Below are 16439 nucleotides of genomic sequence, written 5' to 3'. Positions count from 1 at the left end.
AGAGTGAAGTAGTGATGACTAATTATTAAAATTAAATTGTTGACAAATTTAAAATAGAACTGTATCAGAAAATACTTTAGATAAATTAGTCAATTATCTATTTACTCCAACTTATTATAAATGGTGTCCAATCCTAGGAAATCAAATAACGTCAGCTAAACACTGTGCACTAAAATCATGGTCATATGAGGCCAATGTCACAGGTTTTATAGTTTAGTTCAGATTTCATGAATTTCAATTACTGAATGAATATCTCCGCCTAACAACCTCAAGCAGTGTTTGAAGCTTCGATAAGTTTCAAATATGCCAAGTATGTAAACAACAAATTAATTAAATTTTATTTGACCAGAATGAGTGACAAAAAAAGGCTGGATGAGGTACAGTGGGATAAAGATACCTGAATTAAAACATAGACTGTTGCGGTTACCTTTAGTACAATACAGCAGCACGTGCCTTAGACCACCAAACCTCCACCATCACTACTCTCTAATGAAGAAACAACTGATCCTGTGTAGAAGCTTCAGGCCAGCATGTAATCAGGACTTTCTATTCTGATTTCCCAGTGGCTCACACACCTTTAACACAGTGAGTCATACAAAATCCCTAACATTCATGATTAAAATAATAATAATAATAATAAAATTTAACACAAAAAAATGCACTGCTTTTCTTAGAAATAATGCATCACCCAAGTAAATGTTTGGCCCTTATATCCCAGAATAATCTTAGGTAAAGAGGTAAAATTAAACAGTAATGTAAGGTTCACATTTTGTACTTCTATTAAGTTGTCATTTGTGAACAAGCCTTATGCCTCATTTCAAGACTAAATGTAAAAAAAAAAAAAAAAAAATCCCTCTACGTCCCTTCAGGAATATATTATTGAAAATGAATCACACCTGTATAATTAAACCTATACAATAGTGTGATGCATCTCACTCATCAAGAAAAACTGCAGCTCCTCCACCTGGCTTTGATAGAAACAAACTTTGTTTTTCCATTGCTGCTCTGCGTGGATCAGGGAGATAGTAGGCTTCTCTCACTGCCTGTAAGAAAGACTCCACCTTCTCACTGGGCACCATAGAGAATGCACAGCCACCCCAGCCTGCTCCTGTCAACCGGGAACCCACAGCCCCCGACTTCCTGCAACCAAGAGAAACAAGAAAAAAAACTATTAAGTCAGTAATTTAATACAATTGCCCAACACCGGTCTTTTTAAATTTTCTAAAACTGCAGTGGCAGATATCTCATTTGATCCCTTTGAGACTTTGCTGTACTCACAGACAGATGGCCACCAGTTGATCCAGTTCAGGGCAGCTGCACTCATACAGGTCTCTGCAGCTTGCATGGCTCTGGTTCATCAAGTCTCCCAGTAGCTGAAGGGATTCAGCTGGTTCAGAGTCACACACAGTCTTGAACTGCAGCACCCGTGCTGCTTCACCATACACGTGCTTGGCTCGCTGGTGCAGCTTGAAATGTGTTACTGAGAGGGAGGAGGCAGATGTGCTGTTTGTCACATCTGTCTGTTACTCATCTGTATGAACACTGGTCAAGCAAAACTACCTGCTTGGTTGTGATGACGTCCACACAGAGCTGAGTAAGTGCTTACCATGTTGAGTGTTAGCGCTCAGCAGTTCTGTGGAAAACTGCTCGGAGGTGATGCCCAACACCTTGCAGATCTCCTCTCGACTGTATGGCTCAGGATGTAAAACCTTGTCCACCAATGCCAGCATCGCCTCCAGCGAGGCCTTCATCTCCAGCTGAACCTGGGCCAGCTTCATCAACCTGTTTGAATCCAGACCCCTCACCTGGGCCAGCATCTGAGTTCACAGCAGCCAAGATATTTGGTATCAACTGATTTATATAACATATTAAAATCTTTTTAGTCACATATAAGCTGTTTAAAGTTCATGTTCAAAATCAAACATTTACCCTTCTCTACACTTTAACCATATTGATATTTACACATTTATGTTGATGAGGTTTTGTATGAAGATTTAAAGAGCACAAGGCCCTACAAATGTGGGTTTTTTTTGGTCTCATAAATCATCCTTTTACCCCAACAATCAGGTTGAGAATTAGCCACCGGGACGGTGTACCTTTGTGGCGATTCGACACTCCACCACACGGATGTTAAAATGAGAAGAAGCAGCTTTGTTCATCTCTACACAGCAGTTGGAGATCACAAACACGGCCCCATCTGGTAGCTTAACATCAGTGGTCCGCAGAGGCTGGAACTCTATCAGCTTTGCCTGACAGACAGTTCAAAATGTTTGTGGTCACTTGTTGACTACGTAGAAAATTTACAACAAACTATAGTAAACAAACCATTATTCAAATCATTACGAATATGGTAGAGACTTATTACACCTACTAAACATGCACACTCCTGCATTCTTCTAGGATTTCTTTTAGTGAGTTAATGGTGTAAATGAACAAATGACTCTGATCCACTTGTAATGACTGGAAAGCTACATACAGTTCCTCTCTCTGCCAGGAATGAGATAGACTGGTCCATGCCACCTCCCTCTGTGCCAATGTAGCGCTCACATTTGGCACAAATCTCAGCAAGTTCCACCTGGAGAAATACTGAGTTTAGTGAGAAAAGGACTATACAGATCACTGAAGATAGCACCCTTTCATAATCATAGATGGTACGAAAGTTAGGAAAATTATGGGTTAAATGTGAAATGATGCTGGTAAAATAATATTTTTCTGCTCACATTCCTTACAGCATATTTCCCAGCATGACTATATAGTGTTTTCAATGAAATGGATCAATTATAAATCACTTTACCTTGGACAGGGTCTTTTGATTTGCCTCCATTGTTAGGAGTCCAGCACAACAAACTAAGGCACTAGAACTGGACAGACCTGAGCTCGGAGGAATGGTTCCATCTACAACACATGACATCCCTGCTAAATGAGCAATCCCAAACTTCTCCTGCATGGGAATAAAAACACAACCAGAAGATTAATTCCAGAAATGTAACCAACTATTTTTTTATTACACTATTACATACTCAATTCTTTATCCTATCCTTGTCATAAAGAAGAAGTTGAAAATATATGTCATACCTGAATACCTTTAACTCCACAGAGAAAATAATAATGCCACTTTGGATTGTCTCTGTCTATGGCAATGTCCTCTGAACATGACACAGTGAAGTCCCTGAAACATGACAAACAACAAGCATTCATGGAACAGATCAGGATACTGTACGTGCATTTCAAGACCCTAAATAATATACACAAACAAATATAAAAGTTCAACAATGATCAAGAGTGCTGACATCCTACTTGTACTGAGGATTAGTGTTGGCCAGTTGGATCGTCCCTGAATTGTTCACTGAGACCGCTGCGAGGATATTCTGTTCAATGGCCATTGGAAGCACAGAATAGCCACAGTAGTCAATGTGCTCTCCTGTTAAATGTGAGAAATTTGTGGGGAAACATATGTGAAAAGGAGCTGTCTCTAGATGGCACTAAAATAATAAGTTTAGCACTTGTAGCAATCTATGTGGACTATAAGCTGCCAATAGCTAATATTCACTTTAGTTATATTTATTACCAAATGACCTTCCACCCACATATTTTTCTTAGAGGATTTTTAACACAACCAAAACAAAATAAAATGCTTCTCTAAATTCCTTTGGCACAAAGAAAAATCATCAAATAACTTTGAACTGAGCAACAAATCATTAACATCAGATTTTTACCAGCTGTAACATTAGTAACATGTACATTCATCTAATAATATAATACTTATTATTTTGAAATTAGCCACTCACTGCATAAACAGTGCGTTTACTTGTCATAATTTAAGCAGATACTGATGCTAACACCTTTATACTTTTATTGGAGTACATTTCTGAATGCACAACTTTTACTTGTGAGAGAGTATTTCTACACTGTGGCTTGTTGCTTTTACTTAAGTAAAAGATCAGAGTACATCATCAACCACTACTACTAATACCCAGTATATGAGTAAATGCTATTCTGTCTACTCTTGAAACCTATTAAATTACCTAAGATATAAAATGAAATTACCTATAAGATTTACCCTTCCAGGTGCACATGCATAAAAGAGAGGAGATACTCCATACTTTGCTTCAAAAGTATTTTTCAAGTTTTGCAGCCTGTAATAGATGACAAATTAAAATATGTGGTGATTAGGAATCAGTCAAAGTGGGTAGTTCATTAGTTTTCTCATCTCTCTGGCTCCCTAAAAATCTGCACATGTCTCTGCTACTCACCTTTCATTAGAAGCAGTAGCAATCTTTAACTTTGGTGGGTATGTGGCCATTTCTGCCTCTGAGATAACGATGAATGCACACTCGTTGCCAGACAGGAGAGCTTCTGCATATATCCTAGCGGAGATCAGCTGACCGTCACATGATGATCCCGGAAGCTACATGGCTGAACTGCGGGCGGTAAATTTTTCGTTAGGCTACAATGCAAAAACACGGAAGAAACTGTGTCACACCGAAACCAGCTCTGCCCCGTTGTTTCCTCTTTTTTCTTTATTTAGATTATCTTGTTCTTGTGCTTGAGTAGAGCAAGTATGAAGAGACATATACTGAATGCCTTATGAGTGGGAATGAAACAGTAGAACGGGGGGCGGGTTTAACATGGGCCAACCTCCATAGGTTCAACGTGGATGGGGAAATTAGAGGAATATGATGGGGAGACAAACCTTATGATTATTTTGGAAGTCGAAGATACCATTCTAAAGCACATCACTTTAATGTGTAACGTTTTCGCTCTTTATTAATTAAATCATCTTTTAGTATCTAATTCTTTTACACTTTTCAGATAAAAGGCGATTATAATTCATACCAGTTTCAAAATTATCACAGCCTCGTTTCCAATGAAACACGACGACTACATTACCCAGGGTTCAAGAAACGTTGCTATGGAGATGCATGGATGTGGTTAGTCTGGGAGTTAGTTCCTCACTTCTGGGTTGAGATGGGCAATAACGTTTATGAAATATACCCTACTATGCACGTTTCTTGCAAAGAATTGGCATTATACTATTAATCTGTTGGTGAAATACTAACAGTTAAGGTCAAATAAGACTCGGACAGTCAGTGCGTTTTGCCGCAGCCAGTACTAGCCTATTTGGCGCTGCTAATGCGCGCGACTTTTCAAAGTGGGCGAGCCTGCGGCTCTTAAAGAGCTAACCCCGGTGTTAGCTTTGTACCGTACAAAGCTTGGCTAACGTTATTGTTTGGTAAGATGCACGCAAACCAGCGCTAAACCTTTTATGGTTGCTCAAACGTATGGTCCGTTGCATTTTCAAAGCATGGTCAGGTTGGTGTTTATGTCTGTCTGGCTTGTCGCAAAGGCAGGGCAAGTTGTGTTAATGCTAGTTAGCTAGCTAGTGATGTAAACAGTATTGCGGTTAGCAGTTAATACCCATTAACATAAACGCTAACTACCCAATTAAAGGGATAAGCAGCTCAACAAAGGAAGCCTCTGTCACATTTACCGACAGGTAAGCCGACACTTTGTGTCTTTCCTAACTGGTTGCTACTAATGCGGCAGGAGCAGAACATTTAGCTAACTTGTAACATTAACGTTAACTATCTTAGCGGTTGGCATTAGATTCCAAACCTTGGGAATAGGTTGCGTTGGTTTATCCTTACCATAATTTGAACCTACAGTAACTTTATCACACTATCCCCCCACTAGCCCTGGAATCTAATGTCTATACAGTATGTGAATGTTTGTGATTTTGCCTCATTAAAGATGTTCCTCTTTCCCCACTACACTCTGTGTCAATAGGCTGTGCATCATGTCTATTGATTTTGACAGTGCTGCTCTTCAAACCCAACATGAAGAGGAAGAATATGACCAAGAAGACTTTGCCAGAGAGCAAGAGGTATAAGACACCTGTCTACAGCTTTGTCAAATTTTTGGGCTAATATTTGTATTAAGCAGCATTTCTGTGTAGTGAGTGGACTGTTTTGTGTGTTGTTGGAATTTTGCAAAAGGTCCTCTTGTTGCTTGAGATGCAGTAATGTCTTGACTTTATTGTCGAGCATCCACCATCCAACACATCAAATGAGAGGATATATCCAGGGCATGAAAAATATAAATGGATAAAGTTTGGTTTGTGCAATTCTCAGGACATTATTGGTCTTTACTTTACCGATATCATAATTACTATCACTTTAGTCACTGATTATGTACAGTGGCATGCTTGTACGTTTACCAAATTATTTTACTCACCTTTAAGAACCTTATATTTGTCAGGTTCTTATATGTTTTTATAAGTTTGTATTATTGCTTCACAGCTAGATGGGCATGCTGTGTTGTTATTCATGCTTACAATCTGTTGCGCCATGAATCTGAGCTGCTATTGGCTAAAGGAAAAGGAAAAGGCTTTGTGCCAGGTGTGTCACACTGAAACCAGCTCTGCTCTGTGGTTTCCCTTTTTTTTCCTTTATTTAGATTATCTTGTTCCTGTGCTTGAGTAGAGCAAGCATGAAGAGACATATACTGAATGCCTTATGAGTGGGCTGCAACACTCAGAAAAATAGGACTTTGAATGTCAATTTTTAAATAGATTTTTTTTTCTTTGGTGTAGCCTTTTTATCATACACATGTTGGCCAAGTGGAAAATGTCTGTTGCCAATAATTGGAATGTTTCTGCTCCAGTTAACGGTGCTACATATTTTGTCAAACAATGGAGTTCTTTTGGAGGAAAAAAACTGCAATACCAGAGAAAGCTGACAACATTCCAGGCACATTTTGGATGTTTCACGTAGAAGGTCTTCTTCGCCAGAAAGATTAGGCTGTGAGATATGGCTTCACAGATGAAGCATAAGTGCCTCTTCAATCTGTGTTAAATATGTAAGTGGTTTAATATGGGTCCTTCAGTTGTGGACACAGTGGAGGATTTGAGGAGTATTCAGCGGTCCTTGTGGGACGTAAGTACAGCTGACTGTCCTTGTTCTGTCACACATGGTTGTGTCTTTCTGTTACTGCTGCAGAGGAAAGTTTTTCTTGTTGTGTCATGGAGAGCTAAGATGTTTTTACATAGAGAGAACAAGACATTGTGGTTTGTCAGCGTCAAATAGAGTTTAATTTCACTTTGGGTGGCAACTAAATGTTATTGTACATTCACCACTGATCACTTAAAAATGGTAAAAGTGGCCCATTTAAAAGATTTAACCAGAGAATGTTTGGAGATTTTGCTTGATAAATTACTTAAATGATTAACAGTTTTTAAAATCTGTGTTAATTTATAATGTGGTTGCGGAGCAACCTTGGTGACTCATTTCCATGCGCTATTTTTTCACAGCTGCACAAACTGCTCACAGACCTGCCTGATGACATGCTGGAGGACAGCAGAGACTCCTCCCCAGAGCTGGAGTACTCTCCCTGCAGCAATAAAAACACTGGCACCAGGTAACACACATGTTGCTGCTGGTCCAGAATTGGAGTATTTTGGGTGTGATGGGAGACAAGCAGCTACAGTGTACGATTGCTGCATTGTATTATAATTATGCTTGTATTGCCCTGTCTACTCAGCCCACAGTCCACATGGACTCAGCAGTGGTCCGATCATCCAAGGCCAATCTCTCAAGAACAGGTAGGGTGCTCATTTGTTTTCACTGAGACATTTTTCTTTCTTAAACTTTTACAGAATAATCACTATTACTGTCAATGTCTTTTTGAAGAAATATGAAGTTGACTATGACCAAGGCCTCCATGATGAGTATGCTCATGGGGATGGTGCTGTTCAGATCAGTGGACATCGGAGTCAACCTGTGCTTCACACCTGGAGCCAGGATCATCAGTTCACCCAGGGAGATTATACGTACACCAGCATGGACACAGAAAAATGTACAGAGACCAGTGATTTCTCCACAGACACATATGAGCCTAAAGCATACCCTCAAAGCACTAATAACCATGTGGAATATACTGGAGAAAGAGGACATGGGAACAAGCAAACCTATGGGGACTGTAACACCAGAAACCATTTTCAAGTGAGTGGACTATTTCATTATTGCAATATGCCAGCAGGGTCCTAGGTGTGTTGTTTTAAGAATGTAGTAATTGTTCTTGTCTTTATAAAAGTCTTATATAGATTCAAAAACAAGCTTATATATGTACAGCATTGTGTGTATTCTGTGTTTAAAACATGCTATATAAATGAGAATTTCTGGTGAAGCACTTTTTAGTTATTATGACCCATAATAATTTGAATAAATAATAACAAATAGGCTGGGATTGGCTCCAGCCCCCCGTGACCCCATTTGGGACTAAGCAGTATAGAAAATGAATGAATGAATAATAACAAATAAAGATTGGTTTTATCATTTGTAAACCAAATTCTTCTCCTTTTTTCATTTTATTCCAACATTATTTGAGACATATTTTACTTCCTGTACATGCAATTCATACAATATTTGCTTTGAAATTTGACATGAATGTTGAATGTTTTGTGTCAGTCTACATTTTGTACAGTTTTATTGTGTATTTGTGAATTAGTAGTACAGTAGTTTAATTGTAAAACTTTGAGTTGGTTTATGTTTGTTATTGAGTATAATAATTATTATTGTTTCAAACAATGTATTTTCTGCATTTGATTTTAAGCCTAGGACGCCTGGAGCAGTGAAAGGAGGTGGAAATCAGTACAAGGTTGGCAGCTACAATCCTCACCAGCCTGCACATCAGCCAAAGATGTTCAACTCGCAGACCACTCACCAAGAAGGTCATTTTGACGATCTGCAAAGAGAATTTCTTGACTCTATGCAGCGTAAGTCTTAGTTTCTTTTTGATTTAGTTGCTGGGTTAATAATACAGTTAGATATAAATCACAGTACTGTAATAGTTGAAAAGGGATTTGTCTTATTGTGAATGTAAATTTTTCCTGCACCACTTTACCACTGTGAACCTGGAGGCATGTTATTGTATAACCTGCACCCTCTCATATGACATTGTTGAAAAAGTAAATATCTTCCCAAAGTTTAAATAGGGGGTACATTGTTAATTTGTTGCATTAATATTTGTTAATCTGTTGAATATTAATGCTATGCTGTGTTTCAGAAACCGCTGATAGGGAGCAACTTGCCCAACTGCAGATTTTATACAAAGCTCAGCAAAAGCAAATTGAAGACTTGGAGGGAAAACTGGAAGATTCACAGCGTACTGCGAGATACATTGAGCATCAGTTAGCAATAGTTAAAGGTATGTTTTTGTTTTCAGAGTGAGGAGTGGGAATTGCACCTCCCATTATTTCAGTTCATAACCCATGTAAAGTAATTTGATTACAGTATATTGATCCTGCGACCTTTTCAAGGATTGAAAGGTTATATTTATTCCTTACATATATTGAAAAGCAAACTATTTACACTTTTGAGGAAAAAAAATCATGAATTTTAAATTGATAAACCAGTCACTGTGTCTGTAATAGTTTGTTTGACACTTTGGCTTTTCAAATACATTTTAATTTACTGTTACACCACTGAAAGCCAATGGACCGGTTGTCTATCAGTGTGTAGTGATTGGCTGAGATTGATGGAAGTAAATAAAATCGGATATGTCATCATTCAGTTATACTGTATGTCATCCTCCTTGTGACTGTTGAGAGGACTGGCCGTCGTCTCTTACTGAATGTGCTGTTTGTGGGAACATTATGCCATTTGTTTGTCATTAACAGATGAAAAGGATGGCTTAGCAATAAGCCTAAAGGAATCAAGTCGATTGGTCCAAGAGGCCAAGGAGAGGGAGGTTCAAATGCAACACAAAATGAAGACATTGGAGCAGCAGGTACAGGTCCTGAATGAGAGAGACCAGGAGGTAGGTTGTGCGCTGATACACTGCTGTTTGTTGCTTATTTTCTTATTAAAGAGAAATACAAGCTGCAATGCACCAGGTTATCTATAATTTAGGAAGAAACACAATAAGAAAGGTGAAAAAGTCATCTATGAGAAGGCAGTAATTGTTGTCATATGGGACTTATTTAGTGCATTTAAAAGATGTGCCAGTTTTACAAAATGTTAAAATTTGATATGAAATAAAGTATATTCCTCTCTAAATTTTTATGCAGTACATTCTGAAACAGACTTAAAGCTATGCTGCTTGTATCACTTACTGAAACCTGCAGGTAGCATTAATATTGCCTTTGAAACCTGTGATAAAAGCTGTGTATTTTTTCAGTCTGTATAGAAGTCTTAATTTGTGTGCAGAACATGAAGAAGCAGAAGGTGGCAGAGGCTGCAGTAGACAGCATGAAGCAGCAAATGTTGGAACTTTGTCGCTCTGACACCCTGTCCAGAGCACGGGAGCAGCATGACAGGGACCTTGCCATCATAAAGGAGCAGCATGAGGCTGCACTGTTGGCCCTTCATCAGAAACTCGACGCTACCTCTCAAGCTCTGAACGAACAGGTCTGTTGTAAGAGTGAGGTCAGATTGCTTTTTTTTTTAAGTTATGCTAAACTCTACAGAGTCAGGTTTTCATTTTTTCACCCTATCCTGTGAAGTAAAAGAGACTGTAGAGAGAGAGAGTGAGAGAGACAAGGAAAACTGCAGAAAGTAAAGCTCACACATTTATAGTGGGATACTAACAGTCATTGAGGGACTGAACATCTGCATGTGTGTTTGGGAGAGTTTGACAGTCATCAATCAATTGCTAATAAAGCACCTAAAGACTAGTTATACAGATAAAGTATCATCATAGATTGATGCATATGATTTAAAAGAGACTTCCTCACAGAGGAGCTTGTTAGTCCAGGACCTGATCCCCATTTGACATCAAAGCCTTGTGTAATTGAAAATGTCCTGGAAAATTATTTCTTGAAAAGAGTGGAAACCCTTTAACATGTCAACAGACTATCCATCAGAAAAAATTCTGATTTCAAATAAATGTCCATATACTGATGGTCAAAATCACTTGCCTTTTGAAAGTTTGTATGTTGATAGTGTAGTTGTTTCGTTGCTTCCAGATTGATATTAGTCAGAGGTTAAGAGAGCAGGTGAAGCAGCTGGAGCACCAAAGAGAGGAAGAGCAACTGGAGAGAGCCAGACTCGTTAATGCCCTCACTCAGCGCCTAGAAGAGAGCCAACAACAATGTGCCAAGCTGCTGCAGACCAGTAAGTGAAGGGATGAATATGGACTACAACCACATTTTTGTCTTTTATGTACACGCTCTGTTGAGAAGAAAGCACAGGACATTGAGTAACTTCCATGTACATAGCTTTTAAGTTAAATTTCCTGAAATCCAAATTTTCTTCTTTGTTGTGGCTCTGTTTTCTTCAGGTTCAGTGCAGGAGATGAGTCAGATGCAAATCAAACTACAACAGGCTCAGTCAGCCAAGGCGCTGAGCGAAGACATGAACAAAGTCTTACAGGTTTGCTCTCTGATTTTTCTGCCCCAAAACAGAATGATTCTCAAAATTGTATCTCTTAGGTTTAATTTAATATTACTGTTATTGCTGCCTAATCTTTTTCTTTTTTTTAAATCCCAAAGGAGGATCTGGCTGATTTGAAGGAGCAGATCACTCTCTATGAGTCCGCTGTCAAACATGGTGTTATTGCATTTGAATTGAACATTGATTCTGAGAACCAGCTGTCCGAGTCCTGTATGGATTTAGGGTTAAAGAAAACAAACAAGAAAAATGGCATAATTCACAGGTATACCAGTGATTATTGAGCAGAGTCGTTGGCACTCACATAAATATCAATCAAAATCTAACTGTCCCTGCTGTTTCATCAGTACTGCCCTGGCTCACCTGTCAGACTCCAAGCTGCCAGAGGAGGAGGCTTTACAGTTGCTGCGAGTGGAGATGCAGCGCTGCTTGGGTAGTCTGAAGGGGAAGCGACAGAAGATCGGTCAGCTGCAGGAGGAGCTCCAGCACTGTAAGAGCCGAGCGAATGAGCTGCAGACCCAGTTAGATGAAGCCAAGCTCAGCTCTGCGGTGAGTACTCCCCCTTACATGAACAGCCACTAGATTTAATGTTGAACTGCTGAGCAAAGCATTTAATGCTGTGTTAGTATGTATGCGCTCTCAGATAGCTATTCTTTAGATTTAAGAAGATTGACTAACTTGGTTTCCTGCTAATAAAAACAGAAAAAGGAAAAACACACAAACTGTTCAGGTGGATAACGAACCTGTTAAGACGTATGGAAGTGTTATATACTTGCATGTCCCCCCCCTCCCCCCTACAGCTGTATTAGTATTAAAAGAAACAAAGGCTATACTGGTGTTACAAAAAATAAGGCTTCAATAAATGGTATATTATAATAATGTGGTTGGAATGCAGACAGCAATAATAAAAATCAGCATCTATTATATGTCCGTAGGTCAGGGAGACCAGCCAGGTGAAACATCTAGATGTGAATGGAGAGTCTCGAAAAGAGTTGATGAGACTGCAGAAAGAAAAACGACATCTACAGGAGCAAGTGGAGGTAGGGTGTAGTTTATTGGCACTAATTTTGTTCTTTGTGTTTGGACCAAATCAATAAAGTTTTTACCGACCCAATTTTAGGTGCTAGAGAAAAAGAATAAGGAGCTGAAAGAGAATGAGGAAAAAGTGAGGTCTGCCAACTCAGAGCTATGCACCAAGATGAGAGAAATGATCCAGGAGCTGGACCAGGAGAAGCAGGAGGCTGCTGAGAGGTAAGGCACAGAGAGCGCTGTATTATTTATAAATGTTTATATTTAATGTTTTTGTTAAGGTGTGTGTATTAATATATATACAATTTTGATTTCTGTATGGAGATTTGAGCGGATACATCAGCAGTATAGGGATGATGTGGTGAACCGGGTCAGAACAGAGCTCATGCTGGAACATGATGCTCAGATTGAACAGCTGACTGCACAGCACCAGCAGCTGGTCCAGCAATTACAGTAAGTCCTCAGCACCCGTCCCTGAGAATTTTAGTTGTCTGGAAAACTCAGCAGCTTGTTTACAGTGTTTACTGGTTCCTACACAGGACCCAGCTATCTGAGGCCAGTGATAAAGTGTTGGCTGTGCAAGAGTGTTACATATCTGTCTGCCAGGAGAAGGACATGCTAGAAAACAGAATATGCAACAGTGAAACGGAGGAGGCTGTGATCAAAGAACTTGAGGTATACAAGTTTATAAAATTGGTATAGTTACTCCTAACATATCAAAGTGAATAACAGAGTTCTGCTCATGGTTCTCACACTCATTAGTCCATGTAAAGGGAGGCACAAAAGAAAATGGACAGAATTCAAATACAGTTAGTGTAGAGTGCAGGACTATTAGATTACATTATACAGTAGGTCCATATTTACCCCATTTTGTACATAGTGTACCTTTGCCTGAATTGCACATGTAGATTGTGCTTTGAGTCGAAGCTTTAGCCATTTTTTTTTAACAATTTGCTTCTATTATGTGACTTTTGGTAAATGCTCTATTCCATAAAATGTTCTCAGCAATTAAGTTGCCTGTGGATTACATGTAGAAAATAATTGATTTATGATCATTTGGTTCTTATCAGCAAAGGATGAGAGAGGAGAGTAGTACAGCTATGGAGAATCTGAGGACTGAGCTCGAGGCACAGCATCAGGCTTCAGTAAACCAGCTCAAAGTTCTCTGGTCCAGAGAGAAGGAGGCTGAGATCCAGCAGCAGGTGAATTCTCATGTAGCCTCAGCAAAGGCCATGTGGAAAGATGAACTGCAAAAGGTATGATGATCCAAAATTACTGACATTCTAGTTCATGTTGGGCTTGAGAATTTTCCTGCTTCTGTGCAGATGGAGAGGACCTGGATCCAGAGGCTAGAGGAGGCTAGGCAGGAGAAACACAGAGAGACTGCTGAGGCAACCTGTCAGACAGATGAGATTGAGGCCAGTAGTGTGACAGTTATTGCTGAGGAGCTGGACTCCAGGCTCAGTGCCCAGAAACAGCAGCTGCAACTGGAAGCTGACCAAGTCAGATGCAAAGCTGTGGAGGAAGCCAGGAAACAAACCCAGAGAGAGCTTCACAAGAAACACCTGGAGGACATGGCCAAACAGGTCAGTGGGTTGTCTTTGTAACATCAGCTGCTTAGCAAATGTTCTTCACTGTACATTTTGTATCGGTGGCGCCAACTTACCAAACTAATACCCACGCTGCTAAACTTGGTAAAGCAAACAAATTACCTCAAACTTAGTATCCCATCTTTGGCTTCCCATTGAGCTAGAGTTGTATTAATCACATATAAAGGATGGAACAGTACTTAAAAAAAAGGCTTTCAGCTGATTTGAATGATTTTCGTAAATATTATTTTATTCTAAAATATTTTTCAAACAAAAAGTAAATGTGTTGTCACAGGTTGAAGGTGCAGTGACCAGGGCCTACAACCGCTGGACTGAAGACCTGACTTCATTACCAGAATATCAAGCCTCTCTGCAAACAGAAAAGGAGAAATGGGAAGAACTACAAAAAAAACACACAGAACAACGGGTATGACATGTTTTTTTGATTCTTTGTGAGTTCATGTGTCACTGCTGTCAACAGAGTTCTTTGTTGACATCTTTCAGGTGTCGCAGGCCCTGAGGGAGGCAGAGGAACAGTGGAATAAGAGGCACAAGAACCAGTTGGAGGCGCAGAGCTCTGGAGCACTGCAGGTGGAGGAACTCCAAGAGGAGGTGGTGATTCTCCAGAGTCAGCTGGAGCAAGTGAGAAGAGAGCAAGCTGCCTTGCTGAAGGCTGAGCTGGCTGGAGCTAGAGCAGCCTGGAACCGAGATAAACAGCAGGAGATCTCTATCATTCAGGTCCGCAGCGAGCAGGATTACCAAACTAAGCTGCAAGAAGAACGCAAAAAGCTGGAACAAGCTTTACAGGATGCCGACCTCCAGAAGAAGGAGCTGCTCCTACAGATGGAGGCGAAGCTTCAGCAGACAGTGAGGGTTCGAGAGGAGGAGTGGAGACATCAGCATGCAGAGAAGGAGCTGACCCAGAGACAGAAGATGAGAGATGAACTATTCACAGAGCTTCATACTGCACTGGCAGAGATCCAGGGACAACTTCTCAGGGATTTTAGTAGAGATCTGCAGGGCACAGAAGACACCAGGAAGACCAGTGGGTCCTCGTCAGAAGGCACAATAGCACGGATGGTTCAGATTTCATGCAGAGACATAGTCAACCAAGCAGTGTCCCAGGCCAAGAAGGACTGGAAGAAAGTGAGCTGTTACTGGGTTATCTAAGATGAAATAAGTCATTTTATCTGTTAGTGATTTACCATATCTTGCTCTGCTCAGTGATTGATTTAGTATTGCAGCACAGGAATACTGCCCTGATTATATGCTGTAGCATTTATCTGTGTCGATTCACATTCATCCTGGTCATGGCACGTTTATCCAAAGTGCATTTCGGATATAACTGTAGCATTTATTTATGATTTGTCTGAAGGTGCCATCTGTATGATTGTTTCTCTAATGCGGTAAAATATATCAGTTAATTTTACCTTTACGATTTAATCTGCATCCCTATAGATAAGTGAGGAACGACTGAGCTGTGTGTTAAAAGAAACACAGGAACAATATGAAAGAGAACTCGACAAAATGCAAAGTATGTAAAGTCATGGACTTTATTACTGCTTTTTTCACCCATAGCTCATGTTGTCTGTTCATCTGACTTGCTCAGATGATAGTGACCATCAACTAGTTGACTTGTCCACTGTTTCCAGACTGTTTGTCCCAGAGGAAGGAGCCTGCTCGTTGCAGGAAGGAGTGCATTGAGAATTTAAGTAAACTACAGAAGAAGAACCAGGTGCTCCAGAGACACTTGCAGAAAGCCTGTCATCAACTCCAGCACAGTGTTCAAGAGCACAAAACTGCCATGCAGTATCTCAAAGGTATATTTATTTAATGTGTTTTAAATTATTTATCTAAATAGCTTGACTCATGTTGCACTGCATCTGTGTTGATGGGATACACCACTGTTTATTGTAGACGAGCATGAACGCAGCTCTAAAAAAGCTAAGGAGGAACATCTGCAGCAGCTGGAAGAAGTGAAGAGAGCCAGAGAACCTCCAGGGTTTGTGTCATTTTCTCTGCCTGTATTGTTACCCTTGTTTATGGTTACTCAGTTCAAGCATCTTGCATTTGGGGGAATATTTAAATATGCCATGTTACTTTGGTCTCAAAAATTAAATTCTGGTGATCGGCTAATTGTGTAAGGTGAGCACAGCATTACTAACATTCACAGAGATAACTAGTTTTATTAAGGAAAGGTAAAATAATGCCAGCAGTTATAATGTTCTTACTTACAGGAGTTCTGATCAACTACAAAATCTTCAGCAAGGCCTTGAGGAGATGAAGCAGCAGTACCTGATGACTGTGGAAAAGATCAGAGGTCAGTAGGGATACTGGTTTTTCATACATGTGTGGATTTAAAATATTCTCTTTGGGGACACAGAACATCATGTTGCGCCTCCGGGGGGGGGGGGGGGGGCGAAAAAAAAATGTA

The 16439-nt window shown here is 39.9% G+C and overlaps 2 protein-coding genes across 3 annotated transcripts in view; one reads left to right on the top strand and one right to left on the bottom strand.

Annotated features, from left to right (window-relative positions):
* Positions 1–810: 810 nt before the first annotated feature.
* galk2 (galactokinase 2) lies at positions 811–4623 on the bottom strand. Its single transcript, XM_020621965.1, has 10 exons — positions 4254–4623; positions 4048–4136; positions 3298–3421; positions 3076–3169; positions 2795–2941; positions 2477–2575; positions 2097–2249; positions 1607–1817; positions 1279–1480; positions 811–1140 (listed from the first exon to the last, which is right to left on the bottom strand). The coding sequence occupies exons 1-10, from the start codon at positions 4301–4303 to the stop codon at positions 933–935; spliced, it is 1377 nt and encodes a 458-aa protein (XP_020477621.1). The 5' UTR covers positions 4304–4623; the 3' UTR covers positions 811–932.
* A 97-nt stretch (positions 4624–4720) lies between these two features.
* cep152 (centrosomal protein 152) overlaps positions 4721–16439 on the top strand; it is a 14206-nt gene continuing 2487 nt past the window's right edge. For both annotated transcript variants that reach the window (XM_020621930.1, XM_020621938.1), the window contains exons 1-25: positions 4721–5497; positions 5788–5884; positions 7310–7416; positions 7540–7600; positions 7689–8000; positions 8611–8773; positions 9064–9204; positions 9677–9816; positions 10206–10406; positions 10964–11111; positions 11278–11369; positions 11489–11652; positions 11735–11936; positions 12323–12427; positions 12508–12638; positions 12741–12869; positions 12956–13091; positions 13487–13672; positions 13742–14002; positions 14301–14432; positions 14510–15151; positions 15464–15539; positions 15658–15825; positions 15923–16007; positions 16243–16325. In XM_020621930.1, coding sequence (XP_020477586.1) covers positions 5798–5884; positions 7310–7416; positions 7540–7600; positions 7689–8000; positions 8611–8773; positions 9064–9204; positions 9677–9816; positions 10206–10406; positions 10964–11111; positions 11278–11369; positions 11489–11652; positions 11735–11936; positions 12323–12427; positions 12508–12638; positions 12741–12869; positions 12956–13091; positions 13487–13672; positions 13742–14002; positions 14301–14432; positions 14510–15151; positions 15464–15539; positions 15658–15825; positions 15923–16007; positions 16243–16325 — 3952 coding nt within the window. In that variant the 5' untranslated portion in view covers positions 4721–5497; positions 5788–5797. The remainder of the gene's footprint in view (positions 5498–5787; positions 5885–7309; positions 7417–7539; positions 7601–7688; positions 8001–8610; positions 8774–9063; positions 9205–9676; positions 9817–10205; positions 10407–10963; positions 11112–11277; positions 11370–11488; positions 11653–11734; positions 11937–12322; positions 12428–12507; positions 12639–12740; positions 12870–12955; positions 13092–13486; positions 13673–13741; positions 14003–14300; positions 14433–14509; positions 15152–15463; positions 15540–15657; positions 15826–15922; positions 16008–16242; positions 16326–16439) is intronic.

The sequence above is a fragment of the Monopterus albus genome, unplaced genomic scaffold (genome assembly GCF_001952655.1).
Source record: "Monopterus albus unplaced genomic scaffold, M_albus_1.0 scaffold7.1, whole genome shotgun sequence".
Taxonomy (NCBI): Eukaryota; Metazoa; Chordata; class Actinopteri; order Synbranchiformes; family Synbranchidae; genus Monopterus; species Monopterus albus.
The sequence above is the reverse complement of the archived record's forward strand: the minus strand, read 5'-3'. Positions and strand labels throughout refer to the sequence as shown.